We start from the raw sequence: 24,188 nt of genomic DNA, 5'->3' as shown, positions 1-24,188 counted from the left end.
TTCATAACGTTAATCTGGCACTGTGAAGAGCCTTATTTAAACAGAGATGACTCATTAATCAGAAGTACTTGTGGCACCTTAGAGACTAACAAATTTATTTGAGCATAAGCTTTCGTGGGCTACAGCCCACTTCTTTGGATGCATAGAATGGAACATATATTGAGGAGATATATATACACATACAGAGAGCATGAAAAGGTGGGAGTTGTCTTACCAACTCTGAGAGGCCAATTAAGTAAGAGAAAAAAACTTTTGAAGTGATAATCAAGATAGCCCAGTACAGACAGTTTGATAAGAAGTGTGAGAATACTTACAAGGGGAGATAGATTCAATGTTTGTAATGGCTCAGACATTCCCACTCCCTATTCAACCCTAAGTTGATTGTATCTAGTTTGCATATCAATTCCAGCTCAGCAGTTTCTCGTTGGAGTCTGTTTTTGAAGCTTTTCTGTTGCAAAATTGCCACCCGCAGGGCTGTCATTGAATGACCAGACAGGTTAAAGTGTTCTCCTACTGGTTTTTGAGTGTTATGATTCCTGATGTCAGATTTGTGTCCATTAATTCTTTTGCGTAGAGACTGTCCGGTTTGGGCAATGTACATGGCAGAGGGGCATTGCTGGCACATGATGGCATATATCACATTGGTAGATGTGCAGGTGAACGAGCCCCTGACGGTGTGGCTGATGTGATTAGGTCCTATGATGATGTCACTTGAATAGATATGTGGACAGAGTTGGCATCGGGCTTTGTTGCAAGGATAGGTTCCTGGGTCAGTGTTTTTGTTCAGTGATGTGTGGTTGCTGGTGAGTATTTGCTTCAGGTTGGGGCGTTGTCTGTAAGCAAGGACAGGTCTGTCTCCCAAGCTCTGTGAGAGTGAGGGATCATCTTTCAGGATAGGTTGTAGATCTTTGATGATGCGCTGGAGAGGTTTTAGTTGGGGGCTGAATGTGACAGCTAGTGGTGTTCTGTTGTTTTCTTTGTTGGGCCTGTCTTGTAGGAGGTGACTTCTGGGTATTTGTCTGGCTCTGTCAATCTGCTTTTTCACTTCAGCAGGTGGGTATTTTAGTTTTAAGAATGCTTGATAGAGATCTTGTAGGTGCTTGTCTCTGTCTGAGGGATTGGAGCAAATGCGGTTGTATCTTAGAGCTTGGCTGTAGACAATGGATCGTGTGGTGTGTCCTGGATGGAAGCTGGAGGCACGTAGGAAAGTATAGCGGTCAGTAGGTTTCCGGTATAGGGTGGTATTTATGTGACCATCGCTTATTAGCACAGTAGTGTCCAGGAAATGGACCGCTTGTGTGGATTGATCTAGGCTGAGGTTGATGGTGGGATGGAAATTATTGAAATCATGGTGGAATTCCTCAAGGGCTTCTTTTCCATGGGTCCAGATGATGAAGAAGTCATCAATGTAGCGCAAGTAGAGTAGGGGCGTTAGGGGACGAGAGCTAAGGAAGCGTTGTTCTAAGTCAGCCATAAAAATGTTGCCTGTTACTGTGGGGCCATGCGGGTACCCATAGCAGTGCCACTGACTTGAAGGTATAAGTTGTCCCCAAATGTGAAATAGTTGTGGGTGAGGACAAAGTCACAAAGTTCAGCCACCAGGTTAGCTGTGACATTATCGGGGATACTGTTCCTGATAGCTTGTAGTCCATCTTTGTGTGGAATATTGGTGTAGAGGGCTTCTACATCCATAGTGGCCAGGATGGTGTTTTCTGGAAGATCACCGATGGATTGTAGTTTCCTCAGGAAGTCAGTGGTGTCTCGAAGATAGCTGGGAGTGCTGGTAGCGTAGGGCCTGAGGAGAGAGTCCACATAGCCAGACAATCCTGATGTTAGGGTGCCAATGCCTGAGATGATGGGGCGTCCAGGATTTCCAGGTTTATGGATCTTGGGTAGCAAATAGAATACCCCTGGTCGGGGTTCTAGGCATGTGTCTGTACAGGTTTGTTCCTGTGCTTTGTCAGGGAGTTTTTTTAGCAGATGGTGTAGTTTCTTTTGGTAATCCTCAGTGGGATCAGAGGATAATGGCCTGTAGAGTGTGGTGTTAGAGAGCTGTCTAGCAGCCTCTTGGTCATATTCCAATTTATTCATGATGACGACAGCACCTCCTTTGTCAGCCTTTTTGATTATGATGTCAGAGTTGTTTCTGAGGCTGTAGATGGTGTTGTGTTCAGCATGGCTGAGGTTATGGGGCAAGTGATGTTGCTTTTCCACAATTTCAGCCTTTGCACGTTGACGGAAGCAATCTATGTAGAAGTCCAGTCTGTTGTTTTGACCGTCCGGAGGAGTCTTACTTAATTGGCCTCTCAGAGTTGGTAAGACAACTCCCACCTTTTCATGCTCTCTGTATGTGTATATATATCTCCTCAATATATGTTCCATTCTATGTATCCAAAGAAGTGGGCTGTAGCCCACGAAAGCTTATGCTCAAATAAATTTGTTAGTCTCTAAGGTGCCACAAGTACTCCTGTTCTTTTTGCAGATACAGACTAACACAGCTGCTACTCTGAAACCTGTCATTAATCAGAGTACCATGTAATGTAACCAGACTTTAAGTGATCCCCTTGGAATCTGTGAGTCTGGTGTGCCTCCCCTTAATTACTGTAGAAGGAAATGAACACAGACTCCCTGGTTAATCGCATGTGAGCCCAAATTAAAGGGAACAGTGGGATGAGCTTACTTTAGGTGCGATTCCCCTTATCATAATAATAAAATATGGAGATATACCTATCTCATAGAACTGGAAGGGACCCTGAAAGGTCATCGAGTCCAGGCCCCTGCCTTCACTAGCAGGACCAAGTACTGATTTTGCCTCAGATCCCTAAGTGGCCCCCTTAAGGATTGAACTCACAACCCTAGGTTTAGCATGCCAATGCTCAAACCCCCGTCAGTCAGGTTAGTCCTTGGAGTAGCATTTCAGTCCTGTCCCTTTTGCAAATGTTATATTATTTTCTCTCTCACGTTAAATAAGGAAAACCTGCCAGCAATTAATGAATGTTTTCAAATTAATTATGATTAAACTTTCATAATGGGGATTACAGTTAATTGTTGATTCATCTTCCAACCCTACTTTTCAGGACTAAATCTCATATCAGTTTGGCTGGAGGAGACTGATATCAAAATTTCCAATTAGACAACTTCTGTCACAATCACCTAGGAGCCCTGAGTTGAATTTACAGATGATTTTTGCAAGCACACATTTTAAGACAGGAGCTGTAATGATGATCAGAGTTGTTATCTTTGACAATGCCTAGAGCATTGGCTTTTCTCCCTCTCGGTGGGTGTGTGTGTGTGTGTGTGTGTGTGTGTGTGTGTGTGTGTGTGTGTGTTAAATACAGAGATGATGCCAGTTGTCATGGTCCCTGGATAAGCTGCCCTGCTGAGGCCTTTTGTCCAGTCCTCTGCGTTTTGAGTGGCAGGCCTTGCCTCCACTTCTGTTTGGGATGCGGCTCTGTGGCATAACCACTCCCCAATTGGGTCTCTGTATTGCCCCCCTCTCCCCGCCCCAGGTAGCCTACCATAATACCTAGCAAGCCCAATGGACTTGTCACCTGCAAGTGCTCTTGTGGATAGCGGTAATATGCAGTGACATTTTTCAGGTTGTATTTTTATTGATTTTTGAGTATTTTGTAGATGTTCAAAAATTGGAGTTTATATTGTACATATACAATAGTATATACTGTAATGAATAATCTCTTTGTAATGTTGCCTTGTGCACTTTAATGTAGTACTGTTTCAAACAGCACTACATTAAAGTGCAGTAGGGGAATCTTTAGTGCACACCAGCAGGGTCTGCATGCACAACAGATTACTGCACAATTAATTAATGCACAACAGATTACTGCACTTTAGAAATCACACCCTATAGAGCACATTACTCCTCCTTCTAGACAAGCCTTTAGATACTTAGTAACTGTTTCTGGAGTTTTTACAGTTTACTGAATAAACCCTGATTTTAAAAAAATTTTTATTGGAGGTATTGATTGGTTAAAACCTAAAACCAGAAGCCCTACCTACTTTCTTGTTCCCCTTGAGGCCCTAGGTAGACATGACTTAGCCTTGATGTCCCCCATTCTCTTGGGGACCAAACTGTAGCCCACTTACTGCAGCAAGCTAGCCCTCTCTCTCTCTCTGTCAGCTTTTGATCCCTCCCTTCTTGGCCTGAGCCAAATAGCTTTGTTGCCAGAGTGGGATCTGAGCAGTCCTTCTTCATGGGTATAAACCTGACTATTGTATTTGAGGGGAGGCTGTTGTTTTACACTCCCTGCCTGATTTCTACAACAACTCCCTCTGATCTAACTGTATATTCAGGCAAATATTTCCCAATTACCCACACCAATTATGCTTCCATTTGTACCACTAATATTATAACAAGCAAATGCTAGTGCTTACTGGTGCCACTGAATCATTTGATATTTAAATACACTTCTGGCATTTGCAGTTTTAAGGACTGACACCTCCCCTCACTCCCACAAAACACTTTAATTGTTTCTTTAAATATGTTCAGACATTCTGGCTTTCATTAATGAGGCAGGATTCCTGTCCTCCACAGACAGCTGACGTGATATGAAACAACAAAAAAACAGACTTTCAATCTGCTTAGTTGACTTAAACAACAAATAAAAGGCGGTAAACTCTCCAGTTTGATTGATTCCCCTAAGAATCTAAGAACAATAAATAACTTCTTTTTCTTCCCATTTTATATATCTAGCAATGTATTTTTAGGAAGTCATTCTAGGTGAAAAGGTAACATTTATCATGTGCTTGACACCACAAGAATAATACATTCTCTGACTGTGTATAATGTCTTCCATATCTAGTAGCTGGGGGAAGGAGACACATTATTTTTTAAATAACTTCTGATTTTTTCCCTGCTTTGGATGTAGTCTCGCTCCCAGGTAAATCAGTGATTTCTGTGGGTGCAGGATCAGATCCTTTAGAATTGTGCGTAGGCTACCATCCTGTATGCACAAGAGCAGATCCTCCTGAAACATGGATAGACAAAAAATACTCTTTGCAATTACTGGGTGATATTTACCCAAATGCAGAGAATACAAGCAAGACCCAATACCTTCTAAATACCATACCATAAATAGTTCAGAGGGTCTTGAGGAGAACCTTGAGGGGAGAGAGAGAGAGAGATGGAAACCTCTGTCATTTTAAGCAGTGGATTATAAAACACTCAAATACATACAGTGATGGTTCTTGGATTAGCTCTGTGTAGAATAGAATAAAATTTCTTTCTGTATGAAAACTGCATGATTGCATATGACTTCCAAACACAAATACTAACAAATGAACCACAGTACCTTCTCCTTCACCTGCCTGCCAAGTCCTAAATTCCTGGTTTGTGCTCATTACATTAGCTGATGATCTCACACTACCTGCCTGGAGATGCTGGTTTAGGTGGCTGTGGTCTCCTTGGAGGTTGCAAGGCAAACATTTAATATTAAACTTCCTTCAAAAGTAAAAGAAAAACAGATGATCAGTTATTTTGTTTTAATGTACTACTTTGTCTTTTTAAGTCTATACTTGTATTCTGTTACTGATTTGGGGTTTTAAAAAGTCTTTTTGATACTTATTTCTTAATAAAGCTTTGTGGTTCACCTTTAGAGCATGTTGCATACTGTGCCATAACACCAACAAACACATGGAAGTACTTTTATGTACAATATTATATTCATATCCTGTATTAACTAAATGCTACCACCAAACCACTGCTGACGATTCTAAAGATGTTTTTCTTTTACATATTGCCAATGGTCCAATAGAACGACACCCAATAACTAATGCAATTGATGGGAAGAACACTTGGTGGCAGAGTCCCAGTATCCAAAATGGGATAGAATATCATCATGTTACCATTACATTGGACCTTCGACAGGTACTGTTTGTTCTTTGTTTCTGCAAACCTTTCTCACTCACATAATTGCTGGCTCATTCGTCACTCCTTATTTTGTCAGTGATGCTTTTGGATCATAAAGATACTCCCAGCTTCATTATACCATACTGAGTTATATGGACTATGCACAATGTAGCTTATTCATTGTAGCATAATACATACGTGGTTTTTTTTTTTTAGAAAATCAGATTTCAGGTTATTTGTTTTTAAGACATATTTTGAATTAGTCTAAATATGAAGTATTCAATGTTTGTTTCAGCTGTAGGTTTGGATCTTTAGAAATAAGTCTAACTAAAAATGGTATGTGTGGGGGCAACACATTTATTAAAGGTTTAATAGGTTTAAAATGCTGCATTTTTAACTACTAAAATAATAAAGCACTAAGAATGTCTTCAGCTTTGCTAAGGATAGGTGCACTTAAAGTTTTTTTTTTTTTTGTGTGTGTGGCTAACAAAGCCCTTAAATAAATTGCTTCTCGTTACTGAAAGCTTTGCAAGCTGTCAACTGGTTTTAAATTAAACCTGGGCTACTTGGAGAGTTAACAAGGCCTGTTGTATTTGCATAGACTCAGTAGGAGTAGCCTCAGGTTTCATGTTGCATCTTCTGCCAATCATCTCTGTCTCTTTCTATGGTATTCTTGACAGCTGTAGTTTTCTGGAATACCGTTATTTGATGCTCACAAATTTGCTGGATTATGCCAGACATGCAAGCAAAAGGATTTTGGGTGCTGGAGGAAAAGTAGTTTTATTTGTATTGTGCTAATGCAAATACAGAATAACTATCCGTCACCAGAAATACACATCATGCTATTAGACTTATCATCCTGCTACTCAATATCATAGAAATTAAAGATGGACTAGATAATCTAATAGGCTTTGACCTTATCCCCAAGACAACGGAATATTGTCACCAGGTCCCCTCAAAGTCCCCTCTTTTCTGTGGTCTATAGGCTTGTCCCATATACCAAGATGACTTATGGGATGGGCTAATGTGAGGAAAATGCAGTTCTTTTTTCCTTTGTAAAAGCAAAGGGGAATGTCCCCATCTCTCCCTGGCTTGGGTAAGTAGCACAGCCCTCACAACTCTCCCTTCTCTGTAGCTAAGTGTGCAGAGATCCTCCTACAACCTCCTGATTCAATCTACTTTAATCCCTGGATAGGATTTCTTGGTTTATGGCTTTCATCCAGAATCTGAGTGTTGCATATCCTCAATTATTACTTCTCAGAAGGACCATTAACCTCTCCCCAGGATTACAGGACTGTAGTTGATTATCCCAGAAAGAGTCAATGGTCCAAAAGAGTCTTGAATAAAACACAGTTTATTAGAAAATAAAATTAAACCAAATGTAAGTGTACAAGAAAACATATCTAGGAATAGGAGTCCCTAGCCTTGTCTAGTTTGGGCCTCACCCTTGAGGTTAATCAAAATGCATCAAAAATATGATGCTTAATTTTCTAGAATTCTTTCTTTCATTTCCTCAGAACAGACAAACCACCATTTAGATACATGGTGGTAAAAATGCTTGTGGTTGTTTTATATTAACTTTCCCTCTGGTGGTGCTGCAATGGTCAGAGAATTTGAGAAAATGGATTTGCAGACATGGTCCCTTGCTCCTGTTATACCTTGGAGATGCTCTGAAGTTCAGATGCGAGTCCCTTTCATTGTTAGCATTCTAACTCTGGAACCACCTTTGTCATTACTGTGACCTTGCACTCCGTATGATTTTATGAAAATATGCTAATGAGTGTGAATATAATGTAACTGGAATATGCTTCATGCGAAAGGTCTCTTGTAAGGTATCATTACAACGCTTATAATCTACTGAGTGTGTTCATCCTATTTGTATGAATGTATCATTCTTGTATTTGAAACTAGAAATATGAAATATAACTCTGAGGTCCTATTGTAATTATGCAAAGTGTGGGCCATTAATGGTGGTTTGGAATCTTGATGGCTTCCATTAACCAGGACAATTGACTGTAGATGGCTCTGTTTACTTGCAAGCCTTCCTGTGCGTTAGGCCGGGAAAAATGAAGGCTTGGGGTCTTATAGGACATGTGACCATGTCACCTAGTACTGGAATCCATCTTAAACCTGGTGCTTTTCCATTTAGAAAGAGGGGTGGGGACCGAGAGACAAAAGATTCCCGCCTTGTGCCAAAGGTATATAAGGGGGTGGAACAGAACAAAGGGGGCTGCAGTCATGAGAAATCCCCTAGCTACCACCTGAGCTGCAACAAGGACTGTACCAGGGGAAAGGATTGGGCCCAGACTAGAAAGGAGTCTAGTCTGTGAAAGAAGCTTATTGGAACATCTCTGAGGGTGAGATTTTATCTGTAATCAGTTTCTTAACGTATTAGGCTTAGACTTGCGTGTTTCGTTTTATTTTTCTTGGTAACTTACTTTGTTCTGTCTGTTATTACATGGAATTACTTAAATCCTACTTTTTATATTTAATAAAATCACGTTTGCTTATTAATTGACCCAGAGTAAGTGATTAATACCTGGGGGAGCAAACAGCTGTGCATATCTCTCCATCAGTGTTATAGAGGGCAGACAGTTTATGAGTTTACCCTGTATAAGCTTTATACAGAGTAAAACGGATTTATTTGGGGTTTGGATCTCATTGGGAACTGGGTATCTGGGTGATGGAGACAGGAACACTTCTTAAGCTGTTTTCAGTTAAGTCTGCAGCTTTTGGGGGACGTGGTTCAGACCTGGGTCTGTGTTTGCAGCAGGCTAGCATGTCTGGCTCAACAAGGCAGAGTTCAGAAGTCCCAAGATGGCAGGGAAAACAGGCTCAGAGGTAGTCTCACTACATCAGGTGGCAGTCCAAAGGGGGTCTCTGTGACCCAACCTGTCACAATTACTATATTGAAAATGAGGTTGTCATCGTCTCAGATCCCTGGCCCAATGTCTAATGAATATTTTTATTGTATCCAATAAAAATAAGATATTTGTTTTTTGCTGGAACAGGTTTGATTTTAGTCTTCTGCCCTTTAAAATTGTTCCTTTGACCTTACAGGTACTATTACCTGCCTTCTCCCTACACATTGATTTTCTCTCTTGCTGGCTCGGATCCATTAACATGCAAATAGCTCTCATGCATCAGAAATAAATTAGCATCCTTACCCTTCACCATTCACCCCCGCCTCCCCCAAGACATTCCTTCTCTGATTGTTAGATAGTAGGATGGTTTCATTCAACTACGGTTTTAAGAATAAGGCTCCCCTATCTGCCAATAATTCCTTTATGTCAATCCCAGCCTCATAAATTATTCCATCCCCTTTAGTGCTGGTATCCAAACTGTGACAGGGAAAAACCAAGAAGAGCTTTCTTTAATTCTATGTTTTGCTTACATAAAAAGGGCTGTGGTGATTATCGAGTTACAGTGCCTACTCTGAAATGTACATGAGGTGGTGGTTTGACTGTATTTCAGGAATTTCGGCAGATACCAATAGCATATTACAATTAGCACACTGTGACTGCTATATTAGTTTGCTTAAATAAAACATAAAGTGTGTGATAGTGTGAAAAGGGGAGATTGTACTGTTACCCCTAGCCCATGGTCACTACACAATTCACTGTTCAAAGTATAGTCCAGAGAAAGTGCTTTAAGCGTAGACCAGTATCAGATGACTTCTCCTTCTGCACCAGCTCAGCTGTGCAGTCGGTGCTTTGAAGGAGCAGAGTCAAGGATCTGCCCTTTCATTCCTATCCATCTTCACAGAAGTGGGGGAAGTTGTGAAGCCTGTGCTCTCCCCATGCTCTGGCTGGCAATGTGAGTAGTCCGTGCAGTTAAGGAGGCACCTTGTACCACTTACCACCTGGCATAGGCCAAGGGATAATTTTGCCCCCCAACAGTGGTGATATATATCAATATTCTCGGCTTTAAAATGTCAAAGATATAGCTCTATACTATAAGAAGTGGTTTTCTTTGCACACTGAGAGGTGTAGGCTTTAATAGAGTATTCAGTAAAAAATGAGATGTCTATTCCAGCTGGGATCACAGACCGCAGTCACCATGAATGGATGAAGGTCACAAGATGCCTCTGAGGCATCATTTAAAAAAAAAGATTTTGCTCCTTATCTTTGTTGGCAAACATGAGATTCAATAATTGCCAGTGATTTTACTGATGTGTTCTTGCTGTAAGTACAAAAAATGTGTAACTTTTTAAAAACAGATTTGTCACATTATTTCTGCAAATAATGGACTGTAATTTGCAGGAACGCATTAGCAGTATGTTCTATTACTAATAATTATGACTATACATGGAGTGCTTTTAGCAAATTCTAATTTTATGAAAAAAAATTAGGAAAATAATTACTATTTCCTTCATTAAATAATTCCATACCTTTTGAGGGCAATTGTATTATTTTTCTATTATGACTGTACTGCATAATAAAGTAATTGTGCATCATAGTTAGTAATAACTAATGAGTTATTTGAATAGGTGACACATCTAACTTAGAAGAAGCAGAAAGATTATCATTCATTTAAAAAAGGCAATTATATTCTTTTTGCATTAATTAAAGAAAAGGGGTAAAATATTTTTAAAAGGGCTTAAGACCTGGGAATTAAGCTCTTAATTCACGTAGGTACTGTTGAAAACTTTACTCATAATGCCTTGTGGTTAGAGTGTGTTCTAGGAATCAGGACTTCTGGATTCTGCTCATGACTTTGATACTAATTTTGGGGGGTAGCTTGGGATGGTCACATAACTTCTCTCTGCAAGAGTTTATGATTGGTACAATGGTGATTACATCATCATTTATCTCACAAAAGTGTTTTTGAGGTATGATTCATATTTATAAAGCACGTTCAGATTCGTGGATGAAAAGCATTGTACATATACTGTATAAGATTTATTATTCTGTTACAATAAATAGCTGATCAAAAATATTCATTCAACGGAATTTGGTAAATGTAACTGTGCTTTGTGCAGACTGTTCATATGGCAAGTTTACTTGGGGATTAAAAACACACTTACATTGGGCTGGACTGGTAGTGTAGCAGGAGCAATTGTGAATTTGATTTTAACAGGACCTTTTATTCCATGTAGTGGGAGCACCATATCTATGAAATGTGCATCACCTAGGAACAGGGAGTGTTTTGCCTCCTGCATGTGGTTGTGTTAGACACTGGGTTTTAGCTTTGGGAGCAAGGGGTAGTTTTGCATACATCCTCATAATGTAGTAGAGGAGATTCTGATGCAATGAGATCAGTTCCAGCACAATGGAAAATATTCCTTTTTAAAAGGATTACACCCTTTCATGAAGGGCAGGGGGAGGAAGTGGGGAAAAATTGGAAATAAGTGGACTTTCATGGAGACCTGGAGTTGCAAGTTCTACTCCTGGTGATATTGATTCCCGTAAGTCCTCTAATGGTCAGAAGCTGCTGTGAAAGATTAGCGGGGTTTCTATAGGGAAAACTGGCAAATCCACGGGGAAGCTGATAGGTGGTTGAAGGTGAGATGGTGATCCCTTCCAGTTCTGGTCCTGGAAAGGAAAAAACAAAAACAACATAATTTGAAATTATTAGAATTTCAAAATATTTCTTTCAAATTTGGTTTAAAAATGAGGTTGGGTCCCTAGTTAAGCTCCCCATCACCTTCGCTTTCCTACTTCTGAAGACTTCTGATAAACCTTCTGTTCTATTGTTCATGTTTTGAGTTGTATTTTAGCTGCTAGTGCCTTTAGAATGCAAGTTTTCAGAGGCAGGGACTCTGCTATTCAAATGGCACGTTTAGTGCTTTGAACAGTGCCAGATACACCATGTGGAGCTATATAAAAAATAGAATGGCTGGGAGCGAGAGGGAGACATATTACTTCTTCTGAAGCAGTTCTCCCATCCCCAGTTATGAAATGCATACAGCACTTTCATGGATGTATACTCTGAACTCCTTATTTCATGATTTGGTGTTGCCCAAACATCACTTTGAGGATTTTCATCTGGTTCATTATAATCTTTTATGAAGTGAACCAGTTGATTATCTTTTGGAACAGAACCAGTTGATTGCCCATGAGTGAAACCACAGAAAATGAACTTCTGCCTTATTACTCAGCTTCTCCGTAAACTTAATAGGAATAGTGTCACGAAGAAGAAAATTGCAAAAGGGAGAGTTATGTGTTTGGTTTTGTTTGGTTTATATACATGACATTGCAGAACTGGGACGCTACGTGCTGAAAGAGAGACGTGATGGAACTAGGCAACTGTGACAAGTTAAACTGAGAAAGGCTGGAACATGAAAACAACAGGATAGAACTCACGCTAGTACTATAAAAACTCAATATAGCAGTCGGTGGGAAAAGCTCCTTAGAGACACTGCTGTCAGTGGAAGGCAGGATGAAATCAAAGCAAAATTTTCTGCAAAACAACCACCAAATAAGAAAAAAGTCATTATGGGGAGAGAGATGAATGGGAAAAAATCATTTAATCCTTTTTGATTACTACAGTTATGGAAAGGACAAAGTAAGACCAATAGAAATAGGTTATGATAATATCTTTAAGTAATTTTTCACAGCCGTATTATGGGTTCCACATATAAAAAATGGATGGTTTCATCATTTTGGTACAGTACTTTATTTTACTTTCTGACTTTTGTAAAGCTTGAGCATTTAGGTTTGTATGCAATGGAGTTGTTTATGTATCTGCAGCTGTGTTTTAAAATATATCTGTAATATGGGCTATATATGAATTTGAACATTTGGGGCCAGATATAAACAGAGCTAAGAAAAAAATATGAATATCAGTGTTTTGTGAGTACCCAGCCTGATCAAAAAATATCAAAAGCCAAATTAGTATCAAGAGCCTATTAGTATTTATCTACCCCAGAGCTGTGTTCCAGGATGGCCTAATGTAGTAGTATTGCTGATTCATGCTTGAGAAAAAGAAACCTTCTGTGAAGGGGCCAAGTACACTCTCTCCTCCTTAACTTGTGTCCATCTAAGGTCTGACTGGCCCTAATGGTTGCTTGGGAAGAAGTTCCCTACAGCCACCAGGGCAGGATACCCATAATGCACACCACAGAAGGGATCCTGGAGTGAGGTTCAGCTGTTCTTTAGAGCACTTGGCTAACAGAAAGCAAAGAAAGTCACATGTTCATTAGAGATGTAGCTTAGGCTGAGACACCAGTTTTTTCAAACTTGGGTGCCTAAAATTGGGCACATAAACCCATATTTACATATCAAAATGAGGCCTGTTTTTCAGAGATGTTGAGGAGCTTCAGCTCCTGTTGAAGTTTGTGGGAGCAGTGGTCAAAGTCTTATTTAGGTAGTTGAGTGCCCAAACCTCAGTGCCTCAAATTAAGCTCCTAAATCTGTACTTAATTTTCTCAATAAACTTAGCCTCATTTTCAAAGATGCTGAGCACCTGCAAATCCCATTTGACTTTGCGATTTGTGGGTACTCAGTACAAATGAACATCAGTGCCCTTTTATTTATGTGCCTAAATAGGGATTTAGGATCATAACTTCAGGCACCCATGTTTGAAAATATTAGTCAAAGCTTCCCCCCTTAAAGAGTGTTTGAACAAGAAAGTTACAAACACACTGGAGTTGGAATATGTATGCAAGCTGAAAAACATAATGATGTTTTTTCTGAAGCGCCACTGCTGAAGTTTTGAGTAAACGAGTCTATGCCTTTCTGCTGTCCCATCTCTGTTCACAGCTGTATTCCGTAGGAACTGTGTGTACCATGGTGTAAATTAAGTGCCAGATGTTTGGAATTTATTAAACCAGTGTCTGTGTCCACTTATTTCTCTCCTAAAACAGGTACAACCCACTTTTTGAGTCCTAAATCTTAATGATTACACAAAAGTTGTGGCATTATTTTAGATTCTGAAAGTACATCTTTGCAGTCTCCCTTCAGAGTCCCTCTAATTTAGTGGATCAAAGCCCCTTGTGTCGACCTGCCTCTCCTGGCTCAAATCACATGGTTGGGACTTGTTAAACTAATACTTTAGGGAGCAACATCAGAGTCTCTCTTCCAAAGTGACGTGTAACTTACGGTAGAGGAAAATGTTACTCACACAATAGGGTTTCTATATTGTTGTTTATTATTTTGTTGCTGTAATTGAAAATGGCTATCTAAAGAGTGGTTGGTGAACCAGAGTTGCCTTATAGCCATATTGCAGTGACACTTGACACACCATCGATATGGTCCACACTGTAGTAGGTAGAAACTAGTCCTATACATCTGTGTCAAACTTTGATCTTAACACTATGCTGTGAGCCATTTTCTTGCCTCCAAGGAAGGGGAGTAATTTTTCTCAGATTGAAATTTTATGTGATGTAATAAACCACCTTTTCATATCTGAACTTCTGGCCTCAAAGATTAGGGTAAGGAGGCAGGGAACAAAGGATTGGTTTTGTTGTGTGCTAATCTTCATGCCATTGGTTTAGACTGGAGATGGTAGAAATTATATTAGTCAACTTTAATTCCACTGGGACTGTGTGTGTTAGGAATGTATTTACATCCATGCTTTTTACATACTTTTACTTAGATATCTGACCAATGGAAAAAAAATGCCAGATATCCCGGACTTTAGATGCTTTTGACAAAAATCAAAGTACAGTTACATAAAAGATAAAGCCAGCAGCTTCCCTCCACCCCAAAAGCAGAGTGTAACCAAATAGGGATTAACTCAAATCCAAATTGTGCACCTCATTACCAACAAATGCCAGTCTCTATTATCCCTCTTCTACCCCATATACTGGGATAAAGATTGCAGTGTGCACTGAAAATCAACTGAGTAAGTCTTGGGACACAAGAAAGAGAGAGAGAACTAAGTTTGGAATATTGAAAGAGATCTAGCTCTGGAGGCCCTGGGAGATTCAGCCAGGGCCTGCAACTCTGAGATTGATTTTATATAGTTGTTTGTATTTTTCACAGTGTAGTAGAAGTAAATTAAGCCAACTATTTAAAATATTATAGTTTTTGAGAATTTGGAACATTTAAGATTCTTGCAAGGAAGCCCTTGATTCTTATATACATAAAAGTGCCTTTACGCCCGTCTGACGACGTAAAAGGTCTTGAAGTGAATGTGAATTACATTTGTTACAATCATACTTACTCCTACTTAAGACTCTCTTATTTTGCCAGAATGGTGAAAAAGGGGCCTAGAGTAAAAGAATGAGGACCTCATTTCTAACATCCAGCCAAATTTCACACACATGAAGCTTTTTTAAGCCGTTGAACTTTTGGATACTTATCAGAATTTAAGCTGAACTCTGATCCTTTTGAGTGTCGCTCATCACTACTTCAGGTTTTTACTTTGCTGGTACTAAGGGACATATACAAAGTAGTGATCTATAGTATGTGGCAGATTATATTTTCCTCCTGGGTTCTCAAGGACTCTTTCTCTGAAATATTTGCCTGCTGGAGCTGAAGTTATTCTATAATTGTGCTCATTGTTTCTGATCATTTAAAGCAATTCTGCCATCAGCTTCTGATAACAAATATGCTGAGGAAATATAATCATAAAACATATTTTTTAAAAACAAACAGAACTGTGGTAAGTGTTTTGACAACATAGTTAGCTTTTTAATCACTACCTGTGTAATGTGTATAGTATCTATCATATCTCCTACCCTGTATTTTTTTCCTGCCTTTTCCTCTGTTTGTTTAAAATATGCTTTTACAAAATTCAAAATCATGTACAGACATTGCTGATAAATGTCAACCCCGGTAGAGTCCTGCCCTAGAACAATACAGTACTTATTATTTCCCCCACACTCCTACTCCTCAGACAAATGTCCAAGCAAATAGATTAACCTTTCACCAAGATTAACAAATGCAGGTTCTTCCATACCATCATGGGAAAGGAGTTCTATAGCAAAGGATTCTCCAAGAGAAACTCTTGTATTTTTAATGGCTGAATGCTTAAGACATGATTGTCAATAAAACCAGTCCAGTTGATCTCTGCTTTTGTGACAGAACATAAGAAAGACAGGCTTCTCTTGGATAGCCAGGAGTCAAAACATACATAGGGAAGCCATACCTTTCAGTTGCAACCTAAATTGGTTAGGAAGCAAATATATCCCTCCAAGAAGAGTTGTAATATCCTCTGTGTACAGAAAACACAGCTAACTTGTTAGGTAATTGGGTTGCCAATAAATCTCTATGCTCCCCAATCTCTTGAACTCATTACTGAGTCAGACTACACAATTTTTATTGCCTTGTGGTCTGGAAGATTTCTTACTAACTTGTTTTTCTCACCCCCACATCGGAACACATACTGGCAAAGATCAAAAATGCTTCAGAATTTTCAGAAAGAGAAACCCTTTCCGTTTCTTGTTTCATTTTTTCCCCAGATGACAGAAGTATTGATTAATATTATTTTTCCTCCTTCCCATTCTGTTACTATAGTGGCATTTGCTTTTCTATCAATGGTCAGATAGTTTCAGGATATATGTCCTGGATACTGTGTTGTGCCTCTAAATCCCAGATGACACACTGTGACCTAATGCACGCCTGTATTCACATCCTGCACGCTATTGTAATAGTCTTTGTCAAAAATATGCCTTGTGAGGTATCATTTGAAAACTAATAACTCACTAATCAATAATATCATGGTAAAATATGTGTAGCAACATTATATGTAAAATTATGAACATAAGCTGAAATTATGACTGAAATGTGTTTGCCAATCAAATTTGACACCTGGCCAGAGGCATTAGCTTGTCCTTTGACTTCGAGGAATAGGTTTACCCCCTCCCCAGATTTGTCTGGTAATCACCTGTCAAGTGGCCATTCTTTGGCAACAGAGGGGAGCAGGAACAGATACAACTGCATTTTGACAAACCAACAACATGGAATGTCTTTCATCACAAGACTCCACATCTCCGTCCTCACAATGGGAAGGAATTTTATCGAGGGTAACCTTCAGGAAAATGCATTTTAAAGGGTGATTGGACTATGAGGGGGAGGGATAGCTCAGTGGTTTGAGCATTGATCAGCTAAACCCACAGTTGGGAGTTCAATCCTTGAAGGGGCAATTTGGGGCAAAAGTCTGTCTGGGGATTGGTCCTGCTTTGAGCAGGGGGTTGGACTAGATGACCTTCTGAGGTCCCTTCCAACCCTGATATTTTATGAAAGTCGGGTCAAAAACAACACAGGTATTCTATCTTTCTTGCTCTCTTGCAACTAAGAAGACAAAGGAACCAGCTTTTGGATTTTCGGAGGCATTCTGACATGAGAATTTGGTCAGCCCTGTTGCTGGAAACATGTGGTAAAGATTTTACCTTGAACCAAGTCTAGTTTGTTAAATTTTAGTTTCTAGAAAGAGTTTTATCTTTATTTTTCTGTCACCATTTCTTTAATACCTGTTATACTTGTACTCACGTAAAATGTAGCTCTTTGTCATTAAATAAACTTGTTTTATTCTTTAATCAAAACTAATCCAATATTGTGTTTAAACTGAACTGTTTGGGTAACTCCAGTTAAAGTCGCAAACTGTTGCATATTGACCCGTTATAGGGGCAATGAACCTATAATATCTGATCTGTATAGGAGAGGGCAGGACAGTGCAGAACACGTTTTGGGGGAAAATCCAGGACTGGAAGTGTATTGGGGTCACCCTGCAAGTGGTAACCAAGGCTGGTGGAAGCTAGAGTGTTGACTGGAGTGTTGCTGATAGGCTGAAGTAATACACAGAAACTTAGGGTATGACCTGCATGCTGTTTGGCTGTTTGTGACGGGGCTGAGGTTGGGAGCTACAGCAGCAAAGCATTGTGAGGCACCAAAAGTTGCAGAACAGGTGGTGACACAAGCTTTTTTGGCAAGTCCTCTACTGAACAGAGTCCACAGAGAGTCTGAGAGACTGGTAGCATGACAGGTAGTAGAATCAGACGAATCTAAGTCTTGGACAGATTTTGCTCCTCTTGCTGAAATGTGTTATAACTGAGCAGTTGTCAGTGAATAAAAACCAAATCCTTAACAATTGATTTTTCTGGTATACTATATGGGAATGCTGATGGTCATAAAATATGGCAGTGGTACTATTACAGCAGCCATTTATCACAAAATCATTATTGAAATGTAGGATCCATGCTAAAGCTAAAAAGGAAATTTTAAGGGCAGCAAAATTCTGTGGTAGCTGTTGTCATAGGTGATGTGTGTGGGGGGGTATGTGGGGTCAAGTGCCCCTCCCCAGATTTCTACTTGGCCAGACGTAGGGGAGGGAGAGGAGCTCTGTCCTTCTCCCACTGCACCTGCCCCCCGGCACGCTCGGCTCCTGTCCCCAGCAGGTAGGCCCGGGCAGGGAGCAGAAGGGGCGAGAGCAGCCGCTTCTCATGCTTGCTGCTCTGGCTCGCTGCTGTATGCAGCGTGGCGGCTGGCTGCCAGAGCCCAGATGGGGAGGCAGTGCTCAGGCCCGGCTGCCGGGGACACGGGCTGAGTGAGCTGGAGCCCTCCCTCCCCCTGGCAGGTTTCCAGCTCTCTTGGCTCCTGTCCCTGGCAGTCGGGCCCTGGGTGGAGAGTGGGCCGCTGCCTCCACAGCCAGGCTGTCTCTCTCAGGCAGCTGCTGTGCTGTGTAGAGCAATGACACGGAGCAGACAGCTTCAGCTGGTTTGACAAGTGGCTCCCAGGTAGAATGGCTGAACATGTAGGGGGAGGGGGAGGCGCCCCAACTTCCGCAGGTAACTCTGGTGGGGTGGGGAGAGCACGGTGGCGCAGTGTGTTGGGTGTCACTGGGCAGAGGAGACACGTGGAGCAGTCATGTGTTCTCCCCTTTAGATTGTGGCACCCCCGGTATCAGGAAGCATGAGTCCTCTATGTGTGGTGTTATGAAAGCCCATGATGATAAAAGTAGGATGACCTCTGCAGACCTATTAGAAGATTATTGGTTGATTGATTAAGTTGCTTTTTGGTGGTATATTGGCTTTATGGTCATAGGACCTAATTCTGCAATGAGCACCCTAATGGGAGTTCAGGATGCTAAACAACTTGCTGTAGGCATTCAGCAGCTTGCAGGATTGGGTCAATAGTAATAAACTGACCTACTGACATTTGCTTTATTTCCTGCACTTTTTTGTATTAGCTGATTTTGGGCTGTAAATATTATTTAAAATATTTAATAAGATCCCACTATCCCTGACAATATGGGTTACATGCCAGGACATGGCCTAGGCCAGACCATTGCATTTGAAAAGATGACTTGCCAGCAGCCTCAACCCAGCACTGATCTTGATTTGCTGGCACATCTAGAACCACCCCAAGGTACTAATGGTGTGGTGATAATAAAGTAAACATTTTGGCAGAACCTGAGGTTGTTGAAAGGCACCCAAGGTTTATTGATTCAAGATGAGGAATGTGTATGTGTGCCTTTTTCCTTTAAAGATGGGAGAATTCATTTGTTGCTGGCAATAATATCTTCCGTTTCTGCTCAGTTAAATCCCTGTGCAGCAATGTGCTACAGAAGTGCTTGGGGAGTCACTTTTCAGTGATTCAGTTTAAACAAAAAGAAAAGACACTCATTAACACGTGCCTCTTGCTCTTTGATATTCTAAGTCACTGAACGTACTTAACGAGGAGGATATTTATTGTGTCTCTTCTAAACTCCAAATAGTAGAGGTTTGGCCTTTCCTTACATAAAGTGTACAGTTTTATTGCCAAGGAACAGCTTTTGCTTGACTCTTGATCTTGAAATATTACAGTTCCTGATTGTGCCTAGGGAAATTCTTCTTATATGGATGAGGTAATTTCTCTTAATATTTTTTCATCTGAGAGTCCATTCTTTATGGTCCTTCACCCCCCCACCACTTAGACCCCTTTGCAAATGTTATCCTTAAGCTAAAACGAGTCTTTTGGATTTGGTGTTTTAAGAGGTTCCCCCCTCCCCCAATCTATTTGAAAACAGTTGGTTTTTCACTAGCGCAGTCTAATCACATGCTCACTAAGATTTCAGTAGAAACATATAAAGGTTTTAAATGTCAATTATACCAAAGTTGCTTTCTGCTCAGTGGTATAGCAGTTTCACAGACATGTGTTGTATCCTTCTTTCCAAAGTGGGTAACAGATGGGTGTCACCTCAGATTAAAAATAAGCATTTGTTTATATACTGTTCATGTAATTTTTTTCCACTGAATAGAGAAGTACAGAAATCATAAAAATGAATAAAATCTTTAGACTTCACATTCATAAAACTGTTTAATGTTGTGAGAACTTGCTGTCTCTTGTACATAAAGCAAATCCTAAACAATTTCAGTGAGAAAATTAGGCTTTCTTTGGGGAAGATAGTTTAGTGCATGTTGTAGCTTTATCTGACCAAAACAGTTTTATTTGTTTCAATATTAAAATTAAGGTTCCTGTGGTGGAAATAAAGCACATATTAAAGTGGGGGATATTATTGATGGTGTTTTGAGTCATTATTGGAATCTAAATTATATTCTTTGTTGTAGGATTGGCTCTGTAATCAGTGCTGAGATTGAGAGTGGCATTGTAAATAACTGGAACTCCTGATCCAGAAGCTTTCAAATGGCACCTGTAGAATTGCTGCCATCACTACCAACTCCTCAAGCATTCAGATAGCTCACTTTGGAATGAAGTAGGTGAGAGGGGCCCTAGTGGAATTTCCATTAAAGTACATGAAAACTCCCATTGTCTTTAATGGGAGCTGGATTGGCCCCAGAATGAGCATCCCTTCTTCCCGCTGTACCCCACCATGAGTGTAGTTCTGGCGTGCAAAGAAAAAAAAAAAGCATCCCAGCCTGTCTTTCTTGAAAGTAACAAGAACATAAGAACGGCCATACTGGGTCAGACCAAAGGTCCATCTAGCCCAGTATCCTGTCCTCCAACAGTGGCCAATGCCAGGTATCCCAGAGGGAATGAACAGAACCGGTAATCATCAAGTGAGCCATCCTCTGTCACCCATTCCCAGCTTCTGGCAAACAGAAGCTAGGGACACCATCTCTGCCCATCCTGGCTAATAGCCATTGATGGACCTATACTCCATGAATTTATCTAGTTCTTTTTTGAACCCCGTTATAGTCTTGGCCTTTTACACAACATCCTCTGGCAAGGAGTTCCACAGATTGACTGTGTTGTGTGAAAAAAACCTTCCTTTTGTTTGTTTTCTCCATGGAAAGAAATGTAGAGCCATAGGAAATGAAGAAATGTAAGTTGCTTTCTCCCACTGTCATACAGGGGAAGTGACTGGGAAAGACTAACTTTGCCCCTAAACTCTGGTGTGATAAAGGCTAAAGACAAGAAGCAGCAAAAGTTGTCCAGAGACAGCAACTAATCCTTTATAGGCCTTGACAACTAAGCAGCAAGTTCAGAAAGTAGAGAGAATCACAAAGAACTGAGGCTGCTAGAAACTATGCTGGCACTTACGCTCCTCACTCAGCTTAATGTGTCTCTAAGTATTCAGCAGCTGGGCAGATTGGGAGTCAGGTCCAGTTTTGCAGTGCTCTGGCTTTTCACAGAGTGCTTGTTTTTTGTTTTGTTTTGTTTTAGTAGACTTCCCCTTTAAATGTTACAATAATGAGATGAATTCTATTGCTCTGCTGCTTAGAACATGCTCAAAATGTGAGAGCTGTTATGTTAGTAAAGTATCTAGTTTTCTTAAGAAGAACATGGTTTTTAGAGGATCTGTGGTCACTCTGAAGGTTAAAGGTGGTGGTAGTGGAGAAAGCTGGAACAGGAAAAAAAGGCATTTTTATACTCTTATTTAGGGTACATTTCTCAAATATGATACATTTGATTGTATTGACTGAACAGAATTGAAATGTCCTTATGAGTGAATATTATTGCTTCATGAGGAAGATAAATACAATTTCTAATTGGAAAATGGATAGATTTACAGATATTGATGTTCTGATTTAGATTTTTGGGGTTCACTATGTCAAAGCTTTTCCCACATTTGCCCTCAAAATCTGTTCACTGGCACCTTATATTCTGTGACACTCTCTTCATGAGATTTTAACAGGACAAAGAGTCCTACCCTGATCAGTTGTAACTAGTGAAGTCTGTCACATTATGGAGAAACTACCTTGGAATCAAGCATATGCTGCTTTAAGCCCAGGCTCCCCATCTGGTAGGAGCATTTAAGCTGGCAGCAACTCAGATGAGCAGGAGAGAGATACTGTCATTAGAAGGCAAACTACAGCATGGTAGGGAGCTGTTCGGTTCTCTAAATTGATATTAGTTGACTCCTACTAAGCATCTTTTTTCCCCATGCTGGCATTTTCAATTATAGCTTCTCTGACTGTGAGAGCAGAATGTTTGAAAGGGATATGACTGTCTCTCTCATGACAAAGTGTTAGAAAGAAATTTACATGGCAGCTTGAGGAGTTTTGAGAGAAATGCTATTCTTAAATGAGCTTCTTTTCCACATCTGAATTGGGCTTTAGAGTTTTAAAAGTTGCTGACATGAAGAAAGCTGCTAATTTTTTTAAAATATCCACTACTTTAAAAATTCTGATGTCAAAGATTCCTATCTTCTATCAGAAATGAAAGAGGCACATGATTTAAACTCTTGTAACGGTCTCTGACCACATGCCACAACTGACAAATGACTGACAAATTGGGTGTAGGGAACTGAGTGCATGATGGCTGTCTTCAAAAGCATGAGCTGCCACACCAAGTAGTAATGAAAAATCGGCTTAATAGCTATCAGTAGTAGTTGGACTTAGTATTTCTTTCAGATGTAAAAGCCATTAGAAAGCAAGACTATTACAAAATGACAAACACTGCAGGTCTAATATTTCATCTAGTGGAGGGACATGTTATTCTGCATACAAAGAAACCAGTATACACTGTTAATAATGATTTTAAAATATGGATATGAAGCTAACTGTGTAGTACAGGAATTGATATTGTATTAATTTCATTCGGATGGTGATTATATTTGGATTTCCTGATGTACAGGTGATGTTCGGTACACAAAATCTGACTATTAGAATACTATTATTCATCTGAGGACTCCTTACTCTCTCACCCCAGCTACATCCTTCCTTCTGCAGCTGGCTCTGAGATCCTTTCTTGCTAATGTGTGCATTTCAATATTACTCATCACCAAAGTATCATCTGGGCTTGGACTAGTCCCTCCTTTTTAATCCGTGTGAGGTGTCTACTCTTCCCATGTCCTCAGAAGTAAAGGTTCTCTGCAAGGCATTCTGCAGCAATGGGAACAGGAAATGTTCTTGCTGCTACTATCAGCCCTTATTCAGTGGCTCCAGGTTGAGTTGCTTCATGAGCTCATGTGTGTTGCTGCTAGCCCAGGGGTGTGCAAACTTTTTGGTCCGAGGGCAACATTGGGGTTCCGAAACTGTATGGCGGGCCGGGTAGGGAAGGCTGTGCCTCCCCAAACATCTTGGCCCCCACCCCTATCTGCCCCCTCCCACTTCCCGCCCCCTGACTGCCTCCCTCAGAACTCTCAACCCATCCAACCCCCTCTGCTCCCTGTCCCCTGACTACCCCGACCCCATCCACATCCCCACCCCCTGACAGCCCACCCGGGACTCCCACCCCTTAGCTAACCGCCCTCTGCTCCTCACCCCCTGACCACCCCCTCCCGGGACCCCCCGCCCATAACTGTCCCCGGGATCCCACCCCCTTATCCAACCCCCCCATAGGACAGGAGGTTACTTATGTATACAATATTTTGAGGGGATAAAAGAGCAATAGAGGCAAGAACAATGGCTTGAAGTCCTCCTCATTCCCCACCTCAACAACCCTTGACAACATCCCTTTGCCCTGGTTCATTATCCACCACTGCATCCAGCATTAGTGTATGTTTCTTGTAAAATGATCAGCAGTAAAACAGTTAACAATGTTGACATCCCATTTATTATCTTTGCATTCCAGAGTTAATGCATCATTGAGATGAATGGGTAGTTCATACCTATCAGAGTTGTTTTAGGTTGCCTATTTGTAAATTCAGGAAGATGAACTGACTATAAACAATGCTAGTGTTAAGTTTAGGAGGATATTTTTGCAACCATAAGGATTAAAAATTAATTACGAATGGAAAAAACCTCTTAGATTTATCAACACAATTTGCGGAATGAGGTTAATTATGTTCATACATCTTAAGCATCTAAATAAGAATATAAACCTTTGTCCAAATTCTGAATGCCACGTGTATGTTACAGTTTACCTGATTGATGTATAGAATAAAAATCAACGAGAGAGCTATAACAGGAAAGAAACAAGTAAAGAAACATTTTGCCCAGTTTGTTGGTATAACTCTGAAACATTAGCCCTGTTTTTCGGAATTCGGTTCTGAGATGTTGGGCAATGTTCTATATAATACTGTATTTAATTTGTGATGCTATTCTGAATTA

At 40.4% G+C, this 24,188-nt stretch overlaps 1 protein-coding gene across 1 annotated transcript in view; it reads left to right on the top strand.

The window, feature by feature from the left end:
* LAMA2 (laminin subunit alpha 2) overlaps nucleotides 1-24,188 on the top strand; it is a 337,406-nt gene that overhangs the window by 2,001 nt on the left and 311,217 nt on the right. Inside the window, exon 3 of the mRNA XM_029911052.1 lies at nucleotides 5,772-5,884. Within this exon, the coding sequence (XP_029766912.1) occupies nucleotides 5,772-5,884 (113 nt within the window). The remainder of the gene's footprint in view (nucleotides 1-5,771; nucleotides 5,885-24,188) is intronic.

Source organism: Terrapene carolina, unplaced genomic scaffold (genome assembly GCF_002925995.2).
Source record: "Terrapene carolina triunguis isolate 2854851 unplaced genomic scaffold, T_m_triunguis-2.0 Scaffold85, whole genome shotgun sequence".
In the NCBI taxonomy this organism is placed as follows: Eukaryota; Metazoa; Chordata; order Testudines; family Emydidae; genus Terrapene; species Terrapene triunguis.
The sequence above is the reverse complement of the archived record's forward strand: the minus strand, read 5'-3'. Positions and strand labels throughout refer to the sequence as shown.